The sequence below is a fragment of the Kluyveromyces lactis genome (genome assembly GCF_000002515.2).
Source record: "Kluyveromyces lactis strain NRRL Y-1140 chromosome C complete sequence".
Classification (NCBI taxonomy): Eukaryota; Fungi; Ascomycota; class Saccharomycetes; order Saccharomycetales; family Saccharomycetaceae; genus Kluyveromyces; species Kluyveromyces lactis.
In genome coordinates, this window is record NC_006039.1 from 165,201 (window position 1) to 188,880 (window position 23,680).

A 23,680-nucleotide genomic window follows, 5' to 3' on the forward strand; every position below is an offset into this window, starting at 1 on the left:
CGATAAGCATATAATCGTTAGCTCCAACGATACACCACCAAATGTTGCCTGGACGACGTTCCTATTTTAGTAAAACGAACTCGATAAACATTATTATATATATTATACATATTATATCAGAAGCCAGGATCCATCATTTGATCCTGAGCCTTCACTGCTATATTCTTCTTTTTCATTTCCTTTCGCGGTTACAACAGCATCGTTGGATAATTTTGTGCTTGCAGCCTCCATCTCTTTGTCATCAACGGGATTTTTGGTTTTTATCAAACTTCTAGCGTATCCTAATTCAGAATAAATTGCGCCTATGGCCGTAGCAACCCCATGCTCTTTAGAAATACTCTCACCTATTTGCCTGGCCTTTTGGATGATCCTCGTGTTAGTGGTAACTTCTTTCAACGCTTTCGCTAACGAGCTCCTATTCAATTTTTTCAAAGCGACACCAGCGCCAATATCTTCAACTCTGCTAGCGTAAAAGAATTGATCCCCAAAGAATGGTTTGATAATGGTAGGCAAACCAGCTCTTAAAGACGCGCCTGTAGTTCCCGAACCGCCATGATGAACTGTAGCATCAATTTTTGTGAATAGCCAGTCGTGTGGCACATCACCTGAATTATATATATAACTTGGCAACTCTTTATCGATCTTTTTTGCCAGTGGATCTCCAAACCTATTAGACCAGCCTTTATTCAAAACACAATAAACTCCTGCATCTCGTACAGCTTCAATAATAGTATCTGTCATTTTTTCGGGGTCATTAACTACTATCGATCCGAATCCAATATATACCACTTTTTTCTTCAATTCCCTAGCCTTGTTGAGAAATTCCATAAATTCTGCAGGGGGTTTGTAGGACCGTTTTTCATCAAGAAACCAGTAACCTGTTACTTTGATCCATTCATTGAAATCGACACTTGGTGGAAAGACTATCGGAGACACATTGTATAAAAATGGAACACGATTTTGCTGCATCGAAACTAGATTCGTCTTGGGCAATTTTAATTTGGTTTCTCTCCATTCATTAACCTTACCACTGATTCCTTTCCAAAAGATGTTCTCGAAAAGAACATGTGTAAAATAGTTATAGTTGCCACCTCTTTTTTGATCTGGTACTATAAATGCATGTGGATAAGCCCTAGTTCTAGTCCAAGGCATAGTAAACGCTCTAAAATATGGTATTCTCAAAGCTTCTGCTATATGTATCCCTGCCATGGCACTAGGAGATTCGATTAGTATATCTATACCTTGACATCCCTCCCAAGCTGTATCCAACAGAGATGAGATCCAAGTAGAAAAGTTTGTAGAAGCGTCCCTCAATAAACCCATGTTCATTGATCCATGCTGTACCATCAAAGATATTAGTTCTGCAGGATTACCAGATATTTCTCTAAATCCTATATTATGAGAAACTATCCAATCCTTAAATTCTCCATGAGTTAGTATAATAACTTCATGACCTTCGGCTTGCAAACCCTTTGCCAATGCAATATATGGTTGTACATCACCTCTTGAACCGATTGTAAGTAATCCGAATTTGTAGCTTTTACTAGGTTTGATTACAGTGGTGAAATACGGGTTTTTTTCAACGATTAATGGAATATCAAAGCCTTGTTCACTAATTTTTTCTTCTAATAATTTGAGACTCGCAGCTTCTGAGAGGCGGTGAACAACTTCAGCTGTAGACTTTCGTTTTAGCGTTGACCGATGACTACTTACAGCATCCATGACTTTAATCATCACAAACTCACAATCATCTCGAGCATTCTTGTTACCAAATTCTAAGAATAGTTCTTCATGACCGTGAATAACAATTACTAAACCAAAATAACCAAATCTAAAACGCGTTTCCTTGTAGCAGTTCTCAACATCCTCCAACGGTAGCACCGTTTTAGTGCTAACTCCAGGCAAAAGAGATCGGAAACATATATTCTTGTCCGATATATAAATCTTCCCGTATATGGGAACGTTCCTATTGAGGTATCCATGGTAACTGGCTACTAGGTTCGCTGTTTCGTCAAAGGAGAAATGCTGCCTGAAACGTACGTTGGATTGATTGCTGATATCCGCATCTGCAGTGTACTTATCGTCAAGGGGAAAGACAATACCGTCATCGGAATTGAAATGCACTGGGTCAGCTGCCCACATCAGAGGAACGTTCTGAAATTTTTTTGGTGTTAACCTTGAAATAATGGATTTTGAGTCTTTATCATAATCAATAGTTTGATCATTAATTAATCCAGGAGAATAGTGTTCAATAATTATGTCATCCTCCAGTTTGGTAAATTTACTGGGTGAACCCAGTTTCAAGCTTCCAGCCATAGATTTAAGCTTCTTTTTAACTTTTCGTGGGTATGCTGAATGTCTAGGACTAAATGCGGAACTTGTTTGCTGTAATGTCAACGCAGATTGCATAGTACCAGGTGACAAGGTGTCAGTTTCAGCTGAGTTGATATCAGCATCATCCACCAAGTTGTTCTCATTACTAGGATCGTCGTAATTTAAGTCAGGTAGTTTTTCGTTGATACCTAGCGGGGAATCAACCTTGTTGAAGTTTACCAATATTTGAGAACCATTCATTTCAAGATCTTTTAAGAGAGAGTTCACCTTTTGTTTCATGGCATTTGCGTTACCTTTGAAAAATACAAAGAAGTATTCATCAACGGCATACGTTGATAGATTCTCTAGTGCCTTTATTCTTAAAGTTCCACTCTTATCTAAAATACTAGTTTCCTCAAGATCTACAATGTTTTGAAGAGGGATTTTGATAGTCATAGTGTTGGTATCAGAGTGCTGAGAAGCAAACATCTGTTTTTTGATGCTACTCACCCAGTGTCTTGCAGAATGGAAAGAGTCAGCTTTCAATACCAGCGACTGATCTTTAATACTCAATTCAAACTTTGTTGGGTTGTTCTCACTTGAAGTCATTTGCACGCTGCTAATATCTCTCAAATCAATAGTCAAAAGGGGGAAATATAGATCTGTCGAAGAGTTATGAAAGCTTAATGTATGACCCTTCAAAACCACCCAATAACGATGAGATTTGCTCAAAACGTGACCGCTGATGAGACGCAACGACCCAGTGACATTGAAATCCGACTCAAAGTTCGGTATGAACGCGAAGAAAAAAAGGTGTTTGTTAGTCAAGTATGCATGTCCTTGTATCATAATATCTCGTAGCAGCCAGCATGGGTATTCTTCAATGTATTTCTCATCATCGTTAGGAAGAAATTTCTTTATCAACCGTTCCCTGATTAATTCCTTTCTCGATTTAGAATCTGTACTGATCTGCGAAATTGCATCAGCGTTCATTTCAATAGAAACTTCAAACAAAGTCTGGTTAGCCTGTGAACTAGTATCAAGAACAGACGCTGCATCGTTCATCAGCTCTAATTCATCCTCGTCATTCTCTTCTTTATCTCCTAATTCATTTATTCCAACGTACATGCTTGCTGTAGCTATAAGCCCAGCAAAGCTCTTTGCCATATATTGTGTCTTAGCAACGTCTTCCACCGTATCTGTGTCCTGACCGTGGTTTTCTGACCCATTATCAAACTTCTTTGATAAGGCTTGAAGTCGAGATTCCAGGGTCTCGGTGTTGGAGGAAACAAATCGCAAGTCTGCAACAGAATGGCATAATTGATCTACAGGAGATACACTTCTCCTTACAAATGCCCTCGGATCTACAAACATAGATCTTGTAAACCTTGACGGACTCTTTTGATGTTCCGATGAATCCTTCGGCATTATTGGTAGGGGATGTTGCGTTCGCGATTCTTTGAAAATTACCACCAACAAACAATATTTTTAACTTTGCATTTCATTCCAAAGTAAAACCAACACCTACTAAAGTACCAGCAACCAAATGTTTATATTAAATTAACCCCTGGGCACCGAGTTTTTGCCAATATCATCCTTTTATTTTATTAAGGTGCGTCGTGATTTAAGGATAGCTTATATACCACAGAAACAATAGAAACAGAGTTTTAATAAGTTACCCGGAAATCAAACACATGCGATAGAGACTTTTGTCGAACCAGAGTCATCAAATGGAAGACTGACAAAAGCAGCACAGAAATATGTCAGAATGGAAAAGAGACTCAAGACAATGTTTAGCACTATGATTTAGTAGAACACAAAAATCAATGCGAACAGCTGTTGCTGAAAGCCATTAAACAAATTATTATATTGAAATTAAAAAGAGGAATTTATCAATTATTTACACTACTTGATAGGAAACGTTTTGCATCTGAGACTTCTTCGTATACTTCCTGTAAAGCACGTATTTCTTTGTTACCAAACAAGAGCGATATTAAACCATCGATTAATCCTGATGCTGTAAGGGCTACAGAGAACAGGATCCAGAAAATTGAAGACCAACCTGCTATATTTGATGTGAAAGTTGTCACCACCATGGATGCGATAATGAAGAAAATGGATACCCAAAAATGGGTTCCACGCCATAATTTCTGCCATTTGGCCGTCGCCATATAGTTATCAATGCATAGCAATAGATCATCATACATTTGAATTCTCTCTAACGCCTGTTCCTTAGCCATTGAGTGATCCGTTTCCTGGAGTATATGAGGTTTCTGGTCCGTTTGTGTGAGATCTTTTAACTGTAGTAGAATACTGTATGCGAAATGATCACTAAAGCTTCCTATATTTGGAATAGTTTCTGTGAATGTAACTTTTGCATCCAATGTGTGAAGTGTGTTTGAATCTATCAATGCATAGTCTAGACGACATGCTTCATGTGCACCTCTGCTTGCTCTCCAAGTATTTAAAGTAGAATCACATGTAGTTCCGCCATATGTGATTTGGTTAGCTGGCGATAATGCAGCTATATCTTTCAAATCTTGAACTCCAAACTTTTGTTCCCATGAATCTACTTGACCGGCCTCAATTGTTAAAAATTTATGTGGCAATGATCCTGGTCTTGAATTCAAGTCACCTACCACAACAACAGAGTAGCCAGCCTTCTTATATAGCTTGACCAATTTACTAAAATCCCACGATTGACATGCTCTATGGCACTCGTATGCTGCATCACCAGTCAAAGCATAAGGCGCATGCATGTGACTATTCAAAATAGCTAATGGTGGATATTCAGGTGATGTTCTTTTCAAAAGTGTGACACTAATAGATTTCCCCACGTACCAGTCACCTCGCCAAAAAGCGCTGGGTCTGCCGTTGATAGGAAACCTATACAAAAATGTGGACTCAATAGGTATCTTCGATAGTATTGCTAATCCAGGCCCGCTAATCATTCCTGATTTAAATCTTCTGTAGTATGGATACCTGTGTTTGCATCTCTCTACTATGTAATTCCAATCCTCATCACACCAAACTTCTTGCAATGCAACAACATCGTATTGTTCTTTAGTATCATTCGGATTCTGATCCCAAAAATTTCCTGCATCCAAATTACCGGCTAATCTTTCTGCTAACGCTGTTAACCTTTGTTTCCTAAATCTTGCGATGTATTTTAATCCCCAGGTGTTGAACGTGAGAAAACGAATCCTGCCCGGGTCGATCGCTTGTCCGTTGAACGAATCCGTCATTACAGTCACTGCAACTTCTGCAGAACTTTTTAAACTTTCCACCGTCACTTTGAAGCTGAGTTCAATCTACCGCCTTTGGCAAATTGTAAATGTGGAACACTATGGAGGATATAATATATATCTCTCTAGCCGCTCGAGTCACTATAGTTAAAGAAGAACTATTGGCCAATGCTAAATGTATCAAATAAAACAAACTATTCCAGAAAATTGTGTGGTGTCTATGAATCCCCTCGTGAAAGAATACCTTTGTTTGCCACTAAGTGTCAGTTAAAGGTTTGGTGTCCTTCTAGTCATTGCAAGTTTTGCATGCATTTGTTGAAATTGAATTTCTTTTAGAATGAGAATAATATAAACAAACAAACATCCTTGACTGTGCAAACTACTGGATGAACAAAAATACAAAAATCAGCGTGAAGAGTAAGGGGAACGAAAAATCTGTGTTTAGCACGTAGTATTTTTCTGTAAGAAGCTGGTTGAGCAAGCTGACTCAATTCGGAAAAATGGGCATCGATGATTTCAATGAATTGAAGCTGAAGATGGACGACTTCCAATCGAAGATCCATCAATTTTTAATTAAGAATAACCAAGATCTAGCTACGAAGAGTGAAACGTACTGGAATAGTGAATCGGAAAAGATAAAGAAGATTGAGGCACTAAAGGATAAACTACGACAACTGGAAGAACACCAAATTTCCCTAGAAGAAGGTATGTTTAAGTTCCACAATGTACTGAAAATTGTAACCAGGGAATTGCACCGCCTTGAAGATTTCGTAATACTAACAAACGTCAATTTGAACTTTTACAGAATTTGAATCATCACAACGTGAAGTAAGTGAAGTGAATGCGCAAAGTAAAGCCTTTCTAACAAAACGAGATAAACTTATCGGTGAACGAGAGTTTTTACATAAAGAACTTGATAAACTAGATATCTTGCTAAAGGAACAGACTAAAGATCTCGAGAGAGAGAAACAATCGCGATTGTTACAAAGCAGTAAAGATACGAATGAAGTAGCATTATTTGAGACACTACTTGGTCTTCATATATCTGCAAATGCTCAGGATGCCATTACGTTCCATTTCACTTCAAGGACCGTTGACGTCAGTCCACAATTGTCGATTACTCTTGATGTGTCTCAAGATACTTATAAAATTACAGATTCGAATCCTAAATTGCCTCAGATTATAAAGAATGACTTACTAAACAATTTAGCAGCTACCGATGACCTTCGAAGCTTTCTCAAGGCTGCACGCTCACATTTGAGTGCCTTAACTGAAGCAACTTAAGCCTAGAAGCACTAAAAAATGATACCCGGATACTGACACGTGACTTGAAACTGCTCCCTTTCCCGTCGTTTATCCTCCCGAGATCAATTCAATATTATGAGATATCATTCAGCTGAAGTTCAACAAACACGCTAAATTGTATGGTGTTTTGTTGGCAGAGACAAAAACACCTTCATAGGCAATATAGTTAAGATCAAACTGGTCGTTTTTATTCAGTATACGATTATCGTTTTGTATTAATAGATCCTCTTGAGGAGAGTGGGAAGAACGTGGAATGCTTAATGCAACTAAGAGGTTAGCTTGTCTGTCATTTTTCGTGTATGTCTCACTAGCATCGCCAGGAGATAGACTACCGGAATTTTCGGACTGTGTTAGGGCCTGTGAAGTGGTGCGTCATTGTACAGATCGGTTTGAAGAAGATTCGTTTAATCCCTTCATCAATGAGCAATTTTCTGAACCAGCATTAGTGTATAAGGCTTTACTATGGGATTGCACCAGTGATTGTGATTATCAATGTCAACAGAAAATAACTTTAGATAGAGAGGAAAGGAACGAGGACATCTACCAGTTCCATGGAAAATGGCCATTCAAAAGAGTTCTTGGAATGCAGGAATTTTACTCCACAATTTTTTCCATTTGCAATTTCGTTCCTCATTATAGAGGGTTCAAATTAGCTAGAAAGTCTCTTGCGAAACTTCAAAAGACAAGCCAAAGAAGGGTACTAATCCTGAACTACATATTCATATCAATGGCCGGAATGATAGCATGGATATGCAGTTCTATTTTCCACACTAGGGATTTAATCATCACAGAGAAACTGGATTACGTATTCGCAGGTGCCACCGTTTTGAGTGGATTCCATGGAGTATTTTATAGAGTCGCTAGACTCGATTTACACCCTCGTGTCGGCGCACTTTTTTCCCTTAGTGTGTTTACAATATTCGTGGGGCATCTTTTACGTTTGTACTTGAATTGGTCGTACGCCTATAACATGAGATTTAATATATTCTTTGGCCTCCTGCAGTACATTTTATTGATAACGTTGGCAATTTTGAATTATCGGACGTTCTCTTCAATAAGGCCCGATTTGGTTCATGATCTCTCTGTCGTACCGGTCTTGCTTGTTGTATTCACTGGTGTTGCAATGTCAAGCGAATTATTTGATTTTTTCAGCTACCGTTGGCAGATTGATTCACATGCCATATGGCATGCACTGACCATTGTACCCTCGTTCTATCTCTATGAATTCTTTTTGAAGGATTACCATGTCCTTGGATCGAGAACATCAACAAATATCAAAAACGTATGAATGAGTTTCTTGGCTGCTTCTTCATATAACCTCAATCGCTTTGCATAAACAAAGCAATGTATAAATACTAACATAGAATTGTGTATACTTGGCTTGATAATGACGGAATATCGAAATATTGAGCTCTTTGACCCCAAAAAGTCGAACATTTCCAAAAAATAAAACATGCATCAAACTATACACCTGAAGGAACGTGGCCCGGCTATAACTGGCCGTCAGGCACACCTACTACCGCATTAGAGAGCTCAGCATCCTAATTTTGCTATCAAAAATTAGAAAAATGAAAGAGATGACTAGAAAACTTGGACTTGCACATTGGTATGCCCCCCCTCATGGGCAGTTGAAACTTGTCTAGAAGCATTTAAACTTAGTAATCAAATAGTTCTCCGGATTGATTCTGGGAATAGACAGTTAAGAGTCGTTTTAGAAGCTCAAATATTTTCCTATTTCCTAACATATTTATGCCAAGCTTAAAATGACAATCTAAAAATTATGTGCAGTATGAACTATAAGCCTTACGGATATATTGTTCCCTTCAAACGTCGGAAGTAAAAGAAGCCTACTAACATCAATAAAATAAGGGATGTTGCTTCATCATAGGGATCCGGCACTGCACTCCTCGAGCTCCCAGGGGGAACATTTCCGAATAACAAATCTGGATATTGCTTCTCAGAAATCAAAAGACTCAGATGTCGAAATACAGTCAATCGAGAAGCCAAGAAAGAGATTCCCACCATTATGTGCGGGGTTGATTCATGATATTAAAGATAAGGTACCGCAATACCCTTCTGATTGGAAAGACTCGTGGGACTATAGGGTCATACCGTCCGTTTTGGAGACATATTTCAACAATTTACTTCCTGCACTTGCTTTCGCTCAGGACATGTTTGATAGAACAGACAACTCATATGGTGTTAATGAAGTCCTATTGTCAAGTGCAATAGCTGGATTAGTATTTGGTATCATTGGTGGACAACCACTATGTATTGTAGGGGTCACTGGTCCTATTAGCATTTTCAATTACACAGTATACGAAATAATAATGCCATTAAATATCGACTACTTCGGGTTCATGTTTTGGATTTGCATCTGGTCTATGATCACACATTTTCTTTTAGTGATTGTGAATTCAGTTTGTCTCTTGCAATATGTCACTACGTTTCCCTGTGATATTTTTGGGTTATTTATTAACGTTGTTTATATTCAGAAGGGTATTCAAATCCTTACCAGACAATTTGTCGACGAGAACAGCGATTTCAATCTAGCCAGCGGTTATTCATCTATTATGGTTGCACTATTGATGGCGATTTTTGGTCTAGCATTCAAATTTTTCCAGTTAACTCCATTGTTAACTTATACAATGAGAACACTAATATCTGACTATTCAACTGCTCTATCAGTTGTATTTTGGTCAGGTTTTATTCACTTTGGAGGATTATTAGATTCCGTATCATTTCAAAAACTACCGATAACCAAAGCATTTGCTCCAACAAGACACGGAGACTCGCGCCAAACGTGGTTAGCGTACCAAGATATATCAGTAGGTGATGTTTTTCTAGCGTTACCATTCGGAATAGTTTTAACAATCTTGTTTTATTTTGACCACAACGTTTCCTCATTGATGGCGCAACGGAAAGAGTACAAATTGAGGAAAGCCTCTACTTTCCATTACGATTTTGCTCTTCTTGGAATTACAACCGGTATAGCGGGCGTGCTTGGTATCCCTGCACCAAACGGTCTAATACCTCAGGCTCCACTACACACACAATCCTTGCTAGTCCGTGATGACGATGGTAATGTGATACGATGCGCGGAGCAGAGATTCACAAATACTGTACAGGGACTCATGATCTTAGGAACAATGACAAGACCGTTCTTAATATGCTTAGGCCTCATTCCGCAGGCGGTACTCTCAGGCTTGTTCTTCATAATGGGAATTCAGGGTCTTGTCTCAAATACAATTGTTCACCGAATATGGTTTGTATTCACAGATCCTAAAAAGAAAAGCAAGGATAGTACTTTGAACACTGTCTCAACCAAGAGTTTATTACTATTTATATCACTCAGTTTAGTTGGATTCGTTGCTGAATTCGCAATAACAAACACAAAAGGTGCGATTGGTTTTCCTATCGTGTTGTTACTCACCGTCATTTTATCATTGTTTTTCCCCAAAATCTTCCCAGACAAAGACCTTGCCATATTGGATGAACCGGTGTCTGAAGAATTTACCTTGAAGAACATCCTACCTCGAAATCTCATCTAACGACAATACATACTCACGTCTAAATAGATTACAATTGTAAAACTTGCGCACGTGACTTATTCTTATCGTTCGCTGACACCTTTCGTTGATAGTTTTTCAGAATTATTTTCATGATTACTATTTTGGCCGTCAATATTATCAACATGAATTTTGGATGAAAACAAACAATTTACACAATCATTGAGAAGCTTGAAAGATGCACAAGATATTCAACTTATTTTTTTTACACTGAACCAAAACTGGTCAAGATTTTCCGCTGTTCACTAGATAACACTTTTACTTAAGACTAACGGAGATTTGGATAGACTAATTTTGTTTCCAAAGGATTTTAGTTTCAACGATATACAATGCTCCCCCCACCAGTCGATGCCGCTTTACTGCGAGAGCATGCTTATGCTGACACCGGCAACTCACAAATCGTGCTAGATATAAAAACTTTCACAGACGATGGTGGCTACAAACCCATTGAAAAGTATGGGCTTGGTTATTTCAACTATATGTTTGCTCTTAACAAGCGTGTAACGGAAGTCTCATTAAAGGAAATTATTCGAGGACATATCTACGAATATTTCACTATCTACTTCGTGATAATTGTTATCATCTTAGCTATATGGATTTTATCAGTATCGATTTATGCAGAATGTTTGACTAAGAGGATACGTTCGGCTTTTGGCAAAACAAGTTCATATAGCAAAAAGGTTGATGGAATATCTTATGATCATGTACAAGTCTGAAACAATAACACTTCAGTCTCAGGTGAATACTTAGTACATATCTCCATGGTAAAATGTATTGTATAACAACGTGCTTCTTTTATATTTCTTATTAAACAATGTATTAATTCGTCTGATAATAATAAACCTTAAATAGTGTATAGTGTATAATCGAGATGAATGAAATAAAAATACTTTAATCTAATGTTAGAGGAGTGTGTTATCTGCTTTACATATGGTTTCTATACCAATGGCTTAGCTTCGTTGATCCAACCTTCCTTCTTCAATTCAGGGATAACGGTCAAAACCTTGCCAGTGTTGATAACGGATTTAACGTTTTCAACAACGAATTCTTCCATCTTTTGAATGGTTTCAACGGTGTGAGTACCCATGTGTGGCACACCAATGAAGTTTGGCAAATCCAATAACTCTTGTGGCACTTGTGGTTCATTTTCATAGACATCCAAACCAGCAGATCTCACTTTACCTGACTTCAAAGCAGAAATCAAAGCAGGTTCGTCGATAACAGCACCACGAGCAGTGTTAACGATAACAACACCATCCTTCATTTTTGAGATGGCTTCTTTGTCTATCATGTGTCTGGTGGCTGCGTTCAATGGAATATTAATGGAAATAACATCAGATTGAGACAACAACTCTTCAAAGGAAACGTATTCACAACCGTTCTCCAAATCACTGGATAATCTATTTCTGTTGTGATAGATGAACTTCTTGAAACCAAATGGCTTCAACCTCTCAATAATGGCACGGCCAATACCTCCTAGACCCAAGACACCAACAACTTTACCCTCGGGGTCGTGACCAACTGGTGCACCAGCGGCAGCGCCACCGGATGGCCATTTACCTTCTTCCATCAAACGATGACCGTACTCGAAGTTTCTTAATGCGCCTAGCAATAGGAAAACGTGAGTATCGGCAGTAGAATTGTTGACCAACTCTGGAACGTTGGAAATTTGGATGTGACGTTGACCAAATGGCGTAGGGTCAATTTGATCGTAACCGGCACCATTGTGACAAATAGCAACAACGGATTCCGGCAATGCCTTAGCCAATTCAGCATCAAATCTTCCAGTGTTCTTAACACTTGGGAACGTTCTGGTTAAGATTTGAGCCTTAGAAATTGGTGATTCCGGATCCTGACATTGATCTAAGAATTGAGCTCTTGTGAGGGATGGGTCAATTGGAATAACTTGTGCAATCTTTGAAAGCTCTTCCCATGCCTTTTGAGCGTACTTAACCTGACCTAATCTTAAAACAACTGGCTTTGACATCTTCACTTGATGCTGTCTTATCAACCTATCCGATCTCTTCAGTGACCTTCAGAAAGAAATTGGTATAGACTTTACGAATAGCGAAGATATAATTTAATGGTAATACCTCCCCTACTATATACTATAAAGGTGCAATTGAAGTGTCAAGTCGATACCGTCGCCTTTGCAATTGCTGTAACCTTATAAAGGTTTTGATGTTCGGTAGTGGTTTTTCCTGATTGCGTTGCAAAAACTCGTAAGAAGATACCCATGCAGCGTTTTTAATGATTACAAACAAGAAACAGATAGATAGATAGATAGAGAGATAGACAGAAGACATTCAAAAAATTCCGGTTAATACATCCTTTCATCTTGTGACCACCCGGAGCTTCCATCATCTGATAAACTAAGCATGCTATACTGCAACCCATAACACTTCACTTATGGATCATGTAATGCGAAGAGAAATGGATTGCTGTGTCAATCGCCCCTAACACGGTACCGTGGTTTCGAGATACGGGCAAAATTCCCGTTTTTCCTATTCCAACCACATGCCATTTTTACCTGAAGAGTGGGTAGAGAGAGTGTCGCCAGGTATTAACAGCTTTCCAAAGAGAAAGACAATCACGTGGTTCAAGGTGGAATGAATGAATGAATGTTCAACCGCCGCTGATGCCTTGTCATCCTAACCCGCATTACCCGGATAAATTTCTCGCATGGTCAATATTCAAACAAACAAAATCTTGAAATTTGAATAATATATATGCATCTGTATATGATATTATTATTATATACGTTGAATTGATATTGAAGGTATACTTAGAGATGCTTCGAAACGTGATATAGATAGAGGCACCAGACGGAATTGATCAGACGTTGAAACTTAAGCACTAAACTACGATTCTATTTGCGGTACTTCTGTACTTTGAATTTCAAACACAGAATATGGTACAAATGAAATCGACACCTAAGACACCAGGTTCGGCGTACCCAGTAGTGGAACAACAATTTGGACCACAATTCAAGGTTGCCCATCAGAGAGTACAGATAGATGTGGACCTTTCGAAGAACTGTATAGTGGGTACTACTGAGATGATTATTATGCCATTGACCCCTAATCTCGAATATATAGCTTTGGATTGTAAGAATATGAGAATAAAGGATATCATCTTTGAGAACAGACGGTTGGATAATTTTGTGCATGATGATCCTTACAAAAAACTGTCAGACTCTTACTTGAATAATTCTGAGGATGATATACTCTACAACTGTAACGGCATAGAACAGAGCCATCTATTAAGAAAGAAATTTTCAGAGTTTAACCATAATCCTGAAGGTTCATCCAAATCGCAGCTATTAGTTAAAGTGCCCTCCTCTGTGAAGATTCTGCCGCATGACGTAAACACCCTATCTGCGTACTTAGGAACCGCTGCTGGTACTTCCGGTATAACTCCCTCGTTAAGAAACACCCCGAGCACTTTCCCTAACGACACAATATATACCCCGTTGACTTTACGGGTAGACTACGAATTGGACCATCCACACACAGGTGTTTGCTTTGATACCATATCCCCTGAACCTCATCTTTGGAATGCTTATACAACAAACTCAGAACTAAATAGTTCTGTATCACATTGGTTACCATGCATAGACTCCTTGGATGAGAAATGCACATGGGATTTAGAAATATCAGTACCTAAGAGGGTGCGGGACATAGGAACCACTAAAGTTGTTGGTGCAAGAAACCTACGAAAGAGGACTGCAAGAGATAGGAGATCCAATTTGAATGCGAATGATGAACATATGAAGGAGGAAGACGATGATGAAGATGACGAAGATGAAGAGGAAGAGGATGATGAGGATGAGGATGGGACTATCCAAAACGAAGATCTGAATAGAGAAATCGTGGTCGTATGTTCTGAAATGGCAACGAGAAAGGTAACTGCCCATCCAATGGATATGGCAAAGAAGACAGTTTCCTTCCAGATATTCACTCCCGTGGCCCCACACCACATCGGTTGGGCTATCGGTGCCTTCCAGACTATAGAACTACCTTCAATCTTACAGGCCGATGAAGATGAAGAGATGGATGAATTTAAAATACCGCAACAGGAGCAAGTGTTAGCTGATGAGCCTCGTGATGAAATTCCTATATTTGTTTACACATTGCCAACTGTCGATTTGAACGAAAAAACTATCCTCAATTCTACTCTTGTTTGCCAGGAAATTATGGATTTCTATTCTAAAGAGTTTGGTTCATATCCTTTTACCTCGTACTCTTTGCTGTTTTTACCAACTTTAACGACTGACCTGATGGATTTCACAAGCGCCACCTTTTATAATTCCAGAATGCTATATCCTCCAGAAATTATAGACTTAATTTATCCTACAACCAACACACTTGCATGGGGTTTAGCAAACCAATGGTCTGGCGTTAACATCACTCCTCTAGAATTGAATGATTTATGGTGCGTTGTTGGCATGGCGGGATACATGGTATTACAATTAATACGAAAGCTCATGGGTGTCAATGAGTACAAATTCAGGATCAAAATGGCATCGGAAGCCATAGTTGAACAGGATTGGGAAAAACAGCCAATCGGAACTACTTTTGATTCTGCTTCTTTACCTATATCAACTCTATCAAAGGAAATTAATTTTATAAAATTAAAGGCTCCAATGGTGCTTTTTATTCTCGATAGAAGAATGACAAAAACAGAAAGGTCATTCGGTATGTCCCGAGTATTGCCCAAAATATACTTACAAGCTATGTCAGGGGAATTGACCAATAACTCATTGTCTAGTACCCATTTTCAGAGAGTGTGTGAACGTGTGAACAAAAATAGACTCGAAACTTTCTTCAAGCAATGGGTATACGGATCCGGTGTTCCAATATTCCGCATAACGCAAAGATTTAACAAAAAGAGAATGGCAGTTGAAATGGGCATCAGACAAGTTCAGATGCAGGAATTAGGATTAGGTAAAATCGTTGGAAAAGAAAATTTCAATTCTAGTGCTATGGAATATTTGCAAGATCAAGACAAATCTCCTACTCAGGTGTTCACCGGATCCATGACAATCAGAATCCATGAAGCTGACGGAACTCCGTATGAACATATTGTTGAACTAAAGGATGTATTTACAAAATTGGATGTTCAGTATAACACTAAATATAAAAGGTTAAAGAGAAGAAGGAAGGTTAATAGAGTGACAAAGGAAGCGAAAGAGGAAATCAATGAGGATACACAGGAGGAGGAAAATGCCAACGAAGATATAGTGCTTATTAATTGTATGGGGGATGTACTCGTTAGCAAAGATGACTGTAATAAATGGAATTTAACAGACCCAATGACAACTTCAGAAGGCGATGACTTACAGCAGCAGAATGAGGCTTTCGAATGGATAAGAATAGACTCCGATTTTGAGTGGATTTCGAAAGTGCACATTAATCAACCTGATTATATGTTTGCCTCTCAGTTACAACAAGATAGAGACGTGGAAGCGCAAGTGGAAAGTGTCAGGTTTTTTGAAGATGTGATTTTGAACGGCACATCTAATTCCCTTATATATTCCTCCATTCTCACTCGAACAGCAATGGATCCAAAATACTTTCATGGTGTCCGTCTTGCTGCTTGTAGAGCACTTTCAAAATTTACAATTAAAGCTGAAGAACAGCAAGAATTCAAGGGAGGCCCAAGGCATCTGGTTCAAATATTCAGGGAGCTTTTCTGTTACGAGGACTCTAATATTCCCAAAAACAATGACTTTTCCGACTATCCAAAATATTTCTTGCAGAAAGCAATCCCAAAACTTCTTTCTTCAGTGAAAAATGATGAGGGTGTTTGCCCTGCATTTGTTAAGGAATTCTTGCTTGATGTAGTGCGGTACAATGACAACACTGATAATATTTACAGCGACACTTTTTATATCACGGAATTACTTGAATCTTTGGTAGACTGTTCAATATCTGATATCAACGATACAAAGTATATTGATGAAGTTATGAACGAAATCCAGAGATTTTACAATCTAGATCAATGGATGTCTTCTTATCAATTTTTGACCACTAAGACAATCCAAAAACAACGACTGAAATTGGCAGTACATGGTCTTTATCACTATGAAGATTACAATGAACTTCTAAGCTCAACCATGTTGGACCAACCAACAACTGACCATCCTGTAATCTGCCACGCAAGAGAAGGACTGCAAGACATTGCTTTACAGGCTCTCAAAATTTTGCTAGTTATAGGAGGGATCAAGAATAAGGAAGTTTTGAAGTATTATTTCGAAACGCTTTGTTTCCACCCTGATGTATATATAAGGACAAAGTTAGTTGATACCTTCGCTGGTGCAATTGATCTTATATCCTCTAAGAATAGCATATCTGAGATTGAAGACGATATTGATTACATGATGAACGAGATATGCCCCACTGACCCCACCACAGTAGCATCGATTGTTGTTGAAGATTTCACCAAAGAAGTTGCCCATAGAAGGGAAAAACAGTTGAGATCATCTATCAATGGTATGATAACGCTAACAAGACAAAAGTTCAAGGATTATGAACCTCTCAAAATGATAATGTGGGACGTGCTGCATTCCCCATTGATAAACGTATATCAACGGAAGAGGCTTTTCGATATAGCTAATGTGATATACCAACTGTACGATGCATACAACGTTATTTTGCCAGTCCCAAGGGATAAAAAGCTCGTTTGCAAGAATATCGGCAACAACACTGTAGTCATAAAACGTGAAGGAATACTCAAAGTTCATCTTGCACCACTGAAACCAGCAATTGTGGAACCAAAACATCCACCCACCACAATAAAAATTACAATACCGAAGAAGTCAACTTCCAAACCAAGTATGCCTGCTGTAGCAGCAAAAGCAAAAAAGAAGCCATCATCTGTTAAAGGTACTGTGACGAAAGTAGGGACGTTGCCCATCAGATTCCTCAAGATTTCCACTAAAACAAATTCGGTACATATTTCATCACTACCGCACAACCCTAACGTATCGATACTAAAATCAAATAGAAGAACCCTTTCTATAAAATTGAAAGTTCCGGCAAACAAAAAATGATTACATTAATGTAAGACATAATAAAATATTGTGAATTCTGCATGTACACCTTCGCTAACTTATATTTAACGTTTGGATTATTTGTGTCTATGTATGACGTATGCCGAAATAGTCAGAGTTTTTGAATATAATACCGGGTAACATAATCTTGTCTTTTTATTTGCAGTATGCAGTCAACTGTATCTTTATTCATTTTATTAAACCAACATTGGACGAACAACATACTCAGATGAGTTACACAAATGGAATAGCACCCTAGTTTAAGCTAGCAATGAACCAGTATAATACATGAGATATCTAGTATTTCTTTTGGTGCTATTTCTTGGGGTGAATTGTGAGGGAGATAGTGTACTATTTTCATCTGCAACTGATGTATTTGAAAGACCCAAACCGTTGAAAGTCACGACGGCTTTAGCTACGAAGAATTCAAACAAAAGCAGACCTTTACAAGTGTCTATGTCATCAACCATAAGGAATGTGCCTTTAGCTACTCAAGGCAAAGACAGTTCAGTCTTTAAATCTTTCAATGAGTGGAATAAAGAGAAACTGCGACAAAACAAATTAGCACAACAAGAGAGACCAAAACGTTCATTATTTCATAATAACAATAACGGTGATGTTATAAGAGACGAACTAGAAATGGACTTTGAGATTTTTAATGATGATGAGCCCGAAGGGAAAATCTACAAGGATAAATTTAACTATGCATCGGTTGATTGCGCAGCAACAATCATAAAAACGAATTCAGAAGCACAAGGAGCTGTCTCTATTCTTTTCGAAAACAAGGACAAATCACTTCTAAACCCATGCTCCGTTCCGAATAAGTTTTTTGTGGTTGAGTTATGTGAGGATATCTTAATTGAAAGCATTGTGATGGCTAACTTTGAGTTCTTTTCTAGTACGTTCAAAAATGTTAGATTCTCCGTGGCAGAACGATTCCCTGTACCAAAAAATGGCTGGAAGGTTCTTGGAGAATTTGAAGCTGAGAATATTCGTAATACTCAACAGTTTACAATTACGAACCCAATGATCTGGGCAAGATATTTGAGAGTTGAAGTTTTATCTCATTACGGAGAGGAGTTTTATTGCCCAATCACTCTCATTAGGGCTCATGGTATTGCAATGATTGATGAATTCAAAATGGAAGTCCAAAACGCAGGCGAGAAACTCGAAGAAGTGGTCTCAATTGAGCAAAAACTGGCGGAGGAAAAAGAAAAGTGCATGATACCAAGTTCATTCTTAACTAATAACATGTCAATAAACTTTGACCTAGACATCAACCATCAGTGTTTAGCATCCTTAAAGCACATGAATTTTGATGAATTTTTCACTGGTTATAAGGACAATGAAAATATCACTCAAGCAAAAGATTCATCTTCATTTATCCCGATAAATACCGAAGAATCAATCTTCAAGAATATTATGAAACGGCTTTCAGGTCTTGAAACTAACGGCACTATGTCTATTCTTTATATCGAGGAACAAAGCAAATTATTATCGAAATCCTTCGATAAATTAGAAGATTCATATAGTCAACAATTTGAAGCATTGGTTAAAGCATTCAACGAAACTATGACCTCGAATCTGGAGAACCTTAATCAATTCGCTTTGCAGCTTAGAGAAAGTTCAATTAAAATTATTGAAGAACAAAGATTGGCTACGGATAAATTTATCTCAACAACGACGAATAAAGTTGAGGAACTCGAAAATGCATATCAACACCAAGCTCGAGTTATGTATTTAATCCTTTTCGGTCTAATTTCGTCGATAATATATATTTCCCTGACTAGAGAATCCTATTTTGAAGAAGAAATGGTTGATGATGGTTGGTATACCGACAACTCTTCACTTCAAAAGCTCAAAAATAATATAAAAAGATCTGTGTCAGAAACAAAAGGCCATCCGTACACGGAAGCTGCTCATTACTCACCTATATCTTCCGACTCTGAATTTGAAGATGAGGACAGCATCGTAATACCTGCCAAATAATATGTTCTGTCTGTATTGTTCTATAGCTTTTATAGCATACCTATAATTCTGGAGAGATCTTTGATTTTAGAGTCAAATTGTTCTCAAAATGTGAATGCGCAGAACAGATGAGAGCAAAGATCTTAGTCATAGACAAATTCAAGGATATCATTTGTTAAAGGAGAACTGATTTAACCGTATATATTTTACACGTTTTCTATCGACTATTCAAAATTGTAAGGTAAGATATTCTTTAAATGTTCGGAGCAAAATCTGAAGATACACACTTTCGTAGTGGTGTCGGTAATCTGAGTGCTCGGGCATCTTTAGCCCTTGGAACGTCCACTAAATCTAATTCGTTATCTATAGATGATGCATCAGAAAGACTTCTTTTCGCTGAAAATACCGAAGCAGGGGTCCAAGGAGATGTTATTTCCGTAGACGACGCTGAACGGCTTGAGCCATGTAGTTCGTTATTTTTGAGAATCTCTTCCTTTAGTTCATCAGAACTCGGAAGTAAAACACTCTGATAAATTTTTAGCGGAAGCTCATCACGAATAGGGCCTTGTTGGCACAGCTCCAAGCCCACCATTATATCAGTGACCATATTTATCTGTTCGAGTAATCTTGTTCTATCATAAATTGGATTAAGAAGCGCCTGTGTTAATTTGCATAGATGGAGATATTTATCGATGTTCTGACTTGTATAAGCGGTGATATAGTCTTGCAAACAAATCTTATCATATTTGCTCATTAATGCCGTGGGTAGATCTTTATTTGCCGTTAAGGGTTTAAAAATATCATTCAGATATAGTAAGCAGCACCTTCTTATATCAACATGTGTGTTCTCGTCCACTCTTAATAGTGGTGCACATATTATAGAAAAAGGGTCTTTCTCCTTGCAAGAGCTAACGACACTATGATGACACACGGTCAAACCCAGACTCTCACATTTCAAGTCTAGAAAGTCCAGCAACAAGGTGGATATGTGCTTTTGAAAACAATTATCTCCTAGAAGGACAGAAGCTAAAATGATACCAGAAGTAGCTTTAACTGATGATGAGAAAGCCATGTAGTGTTTGTCATAACATGATAACTCTGCAAAAAAGATTGAAACTATCTGTAACATAGAAACGTCTTCTGTAGGCCATATTATATCGGTATCCTTGAAGCACAATTGAATGGCGTCGAAAGTTGTAAAGCATGTCCGTATGTTCCAGCGTAAAGTTTCCAGGATATGAGATTCCATTTGAATGAACATGTATGAATCATAAATGTGAGAACATGCTGAAATCAGTTGGTTTAAAGTTGGCGTCCTGGATTTTTTGTCCTCAAATTTTGCCGCTATCCATAAGGAAGTGGTTGTAACAAGCTGGTAATGTTTCTGAAAGACAATTCTTTTAGAACAATATCTGTCCATAATTTGTATTGCCAAGAATAAAACGGGTTCAGATAATCTGAGAATGCCATGAAGATCAATAAGGAAGTCTAACAAGTAAGGCCTCATGTACCAGTCTAGTTCAGGTTGATTATCTATCATTTTTGGGTTAGGTAAATCGCACTCTTGGAGTTCTTGGAAATACGCTAGTAATTCCTTCTCATAGTCCTTTATTGCGGTAGCACAAGCGCTAGATTCCAATTGAGCCAGCAATGGATGTGTAGATCTTGGTCTAGGCCTTGGAGGTCCACAACGACGGATGCCTGTGTCGTTTAAATACATTTGATATCTTTCGGCCCGTGATTTCTACCAATGCACTTTTGCCGATAATTACAAGGTCAGATATTATGTTCAAAAGAGCGAATAAGATATTTCGAATATCAACGTATGCTCAAAGCCAAAAAGAATGCTAAGTATATTAATTCAGAAAAGTCAACTAATCTCAGAATATATCAATGAATATCTTCTCTTTTTATGACTGATGCGTTTGAAATATTATTTCCTGAACGTGATGGTGTTTGACCAGCTTAGAGTTTTCCTTCAAATTGGTATGAATAATGTATAACAATATATGGAAGCAGTACCTGCTCCTTGATTTGGGAACCCTGTAAAAGTAAGAGCAGCGGTTCTCTTGAGTTTAGCTCAATTTTGAAGTGAGTTGCTCGTGAAAGACCTGCGACAACTCTATTACTTTTTTCTTTCACTTTTAAACCTCGAAGAACCCGGTCTGAAGATATGGAGAAAAGCCCGTGCAAGAAAATGTTATGTCGAAATATCGAGCGTAAAACGATAATAGGGTGGCTAGTGAACAAAGGCGGAAAAGAGAACAGTGAGAGTAATTTTGGTCCAGAAATTTAAAACAAAATATACTGCTGTGCGCTAAAAGCTATGCACACCTAAAGCCACTTCCCGCACCCCAATTTAATAGTCAATTGCAGGGTGTTTGCTTTGATTTCAGTTTGAGTTTCGGTGTAAACTCTTGTAGATATCTATTTGAATAAGATGCTTGATCAAGATAATGAAATATTAGTGTAGAAGGTTATATTAAATATTCAGGATGAAATAAAAAGAGCCCTTATTGTCGGGTATTATCAATTTAATTATTAACCTTAGTAGAAAACAAGGAGAACAACTGTTAACTTTACTGCTGGTTGTTTGGCCGATAAAAAACGACACCACATCTAGCACTAATGGTGTGTCTTGGAAATATATGGTAGTGATCACTATTACTAGGTCCGGGTAGCTGTGTTGTTTTAAGCTAGACAATAACTAACTACCTGTGATTGTCCCGTTCAAGTGTAGGTCGCCTCTCCCTTCAGGAAAACCCCACAATCACATTATCAAAAAAACTTCAATGTTGCTAAGCATCTGATCCTATTGTCCCCTCGTAGTCGAGCGGAAAACTTCGGTTATGAATGGAATGTGTTCCACACACTTCGATCCTGTTTATCCATAGATGCTTTCACACCTTCTATGATAAAGCTCAATCGATGCTGTGGTTGACTTGTAGGAAACCCGTTGTCAATCGATACCGCAAACTTTAAAAATTTTTCAGTTTACCATATTTGGTAATACATAGTAATGTTTTACCACACATAGTATAACCATATCGCAGTCATCATAGTGGTCTGAAGGAACAAAGCAAACACCAATCACACAATTCTTCCTCAGATAGCATTATAATCCTGAAATTTTCCTTGTAACAAAACCATCTAGCATTGGTCCTGTTTTGAACGTTCCATTTTTTTTCTTTCTTCACATTCTTAATCGACTGTTCTTTGTCATACTCTTGTCTACTTGCTGCCGTAAATCATTTTAAATAACTTGTGCGCAGTGCAACATAAATCTTACGTTTATCAAAGGCAGCAAAGGCATGGCATAGGTTCTATTCTACTTCCGTAGTTAATAATTGAGAGCATATTTCAAATATATTTTTTGCCTCAGAAATTGGAACAATGTATCTCCCCGCAATGATCCTATACCACGACACAAGATCACATACCCGGTATGTATAATCCCCCAGCACTCAGTAGACATATTCACCTCCCTCATTCATGTTCTCTACATTTGAAAGTTAAAACCTCAAAATCAAATTTCAGATCGATGAGTTAAAAAAATGGAAAAACCACAGATTAATGCTTATTGATCTTCATTGACAAATGAGACATCGCAAACCGGACCAACCATCTTTAACACACTATTGCAGTGTTTTTGTCTTTTTTGAGGAATTTCAAAAGCTTTTCCACTTATGTCTGCTCTTCATTAACGGAGAATGTCGTCACATAAGCCGAGTGCAATCAGAACCCTTATTTTTTGCTTTTTGTACGCTTTATTTACGACCGTTCCTAATACGGTCATGAAGATCGAAAAAAAAATATGCAAGATTATTTCTAGATTGACACAAAGGAGAACAAAGTAGCCATAGGAGCAGGTATAATACAATTTGATCAAATATTTTAATATATGGCTTGTGTTTGGTATCAATCTACTTGAAATTATATGGTGACTGCTACTATTCCTTTAGTTTGGTATGAAAGCTCAGCTTGAAAGCAAGAACAGTGAGTTACTTTCCCGCATGATATTTGGACTTTCGTCTCTGTTTCGTCGTTGGGAGAACAGTAATCTAACTAAAATGTTACGGAACTAATATTTAAAATTGAAACTTATCAATTGCTGATAGTGAGGCAATAAAACAGTGCTTGTACCGTGTATTGATAGGGGGGGCGAAGAATTACAATTTTCAAAATCACGTGATCTGGTTTTGTCTTACTTTTCATAGGAATCAATT

General features: G+C 37.9%; 10 protein-coding genes across 10 annotated transcripts; 6 read left to right on the forward strand and 4 right to left on the reverse strand.

The window, feature by feature from the left end:
• Positions 1–111: 111 nt before the first annotated feature.
• On the reverse strand, positions 112–3,741 carry ATG26 (sterol 3-beta-glucosyltransferase; the record flags this gene model as incomplete). The annotated part of the gene is made up of 1 exon (XM_452287.1): positions 112–3,741. One exon carries the CDS (start codon positions 3,739–3,741, stop codon positions 112–114), a length of 3,630 nt encoding a protein of 1,209 aa, XP_452287.1.
• A 464-nt stretch (positions 3,742–4,205) lies between these two features.
• ISC1 (inositol phosphosphingolipid phospholipase) lies at positions 4,206–5,558 on the reverse strand (the record flags this gene model as incomplete). The annotated part of the gene is made up of 1 exon (XM_452288.1): positions 4,206–5,558. One exon carries the CDS (start codon positions 5,556–5,558, stop codon positions 4,206–4,208), a length of 1,353 nt encoding a protein of 450 aa, XP_452288.1.
• Positions 5,559–6,058: 500 nt separating this feature from the next.
• On the forward strand, positions 6,059–6,842 carry SPC25 (kinetochore-associated Ndc80 complex subunit SPC25; the record flags this gene model as incomplete). The annotated part of the gene is made up of 2 exons (XM_452289.1): positions 6,059–6,263; positions 6,364–6,842. 2 exons carry the CDS (start codon positions 6,059–6,061, stop codon positions 6,840–6,842), a joined length of 684 nt encoding a protein of 227 aa, XP_452289.1.
• A 274-nt stretch (positions 6,843–7,116) lies between these two features.
• Positions 7,117–8,151, forward strand: PER1 (Per1p; the record flags this gene model as incomplete). The annotated part of the gene is made up of 1 exon (XM_452290.1): positions 7,117–8,151. One exon carries the CDS (start codon positions 7,117–7,119, stop codon positions 8,149–8,151), a length of 1,035 nt encoding a protein of 344 aa, XP_452290.1.
• A 583-nt stretch (positions 8,152–8,734) lies between these two features.
• BOR1 (Bor1p) lies at positions 8,735–10,414 on the forward strand (the record flags this gene model as incomplete). Its single annotated transcript, XM_452291.1, has 1 exon — positions 8,735–10,414. One exon carries the CDS (start codon positions 8,735–8,737, stop codon positions 10,412–10,414), a length of 1,680 nt encoding a protein of 559 aa, XP_452291.1.
• A 347-nt stretch (positions 10,415–10,761) lies between these two features.
• Positions 10,762–11,148, forward strand: KLLA0_C02145g (uncharacterized protein; the record flags this gene model as incomplete). Its single annotated transcript, XM_452292.1, has 1 exon — positions 10,762–11,148. The coding sequence occupies one exon, from the start codon at positions 10,762–10,764 to the stop codon at positions 11,146–11,148; it is 387 nt and encodes a 128-aa protein (XP_452292.1).
• A 221-nt stretch (positions 11,149–11,369) lies between these two features.
• On the reverse strand, positions 11,370–12,419 carry GOR1 (glyoxylate reductase; the record flags this gene model as incomplete). The annotated part of the gene is made up of 1 exon (XM_452293.1): positions 11,370–12,419. One exon carries the CDS (start codon positions 12,417–12,419, stop codon positions 11,370–11,372), a length of 1,050 nt encoding a protein of 349 aa, XP_452293.1.
• A 924-nt stretch (positions 12,420–13,343) lies between these two features.
• TAF2 (transcription initiation factor TFIID subunit TAF2) lies at positions 13,344–17,486 on the forward strand (the record flags this gene model as incomplete). Its single annotated transcript, XM_452294.1, has 1 exon — positions 13,344–17,486. The coding sequence occupies one exon, from the start codon at positions 13,344–13,346 to the stop codon at positions 17,484–17,486; it is 4,143 nt and encodes a 1,380-aa protein (XP_452294.1).
• Positions 17,487–17,774: 288 nt separating this feature from the next.
• Positions 17,775–19,475, forward strand: SLP1 (Slp1p; the record flags this gene model as incomplete). The annotated part of the gene is made up of 1 exon (XM_452295.1): positions 17,775–19,475. One exon carries the CDS (start codon positions 17,775–17,777, stop codon positions 19,473–19,475), a length of 1,701 nt encoding a protein of 566 aa, XP_452295.1.
• A 232-nt stretch (positions 19,476–19,707) lies between these two features.
• KLLA0_C02233g (uncharacterized protein) lies at positions 19,708–21,174 on the reverse strand (the record flags this gene model as incomplete). Its single annotated transcript, XM_452296.1, has 1 exon — positions 19,708–21,174. The coding sequence occupies one exon, from the start codon at positions 21,172–21,174 to the stop codon at positions 19,708–19,710; it is 1,467 nt and encodes a 488-aa protein (XP_452296.1).
• Positions 21,175–23,680: the final 2,506 nt, after the last annotated feature.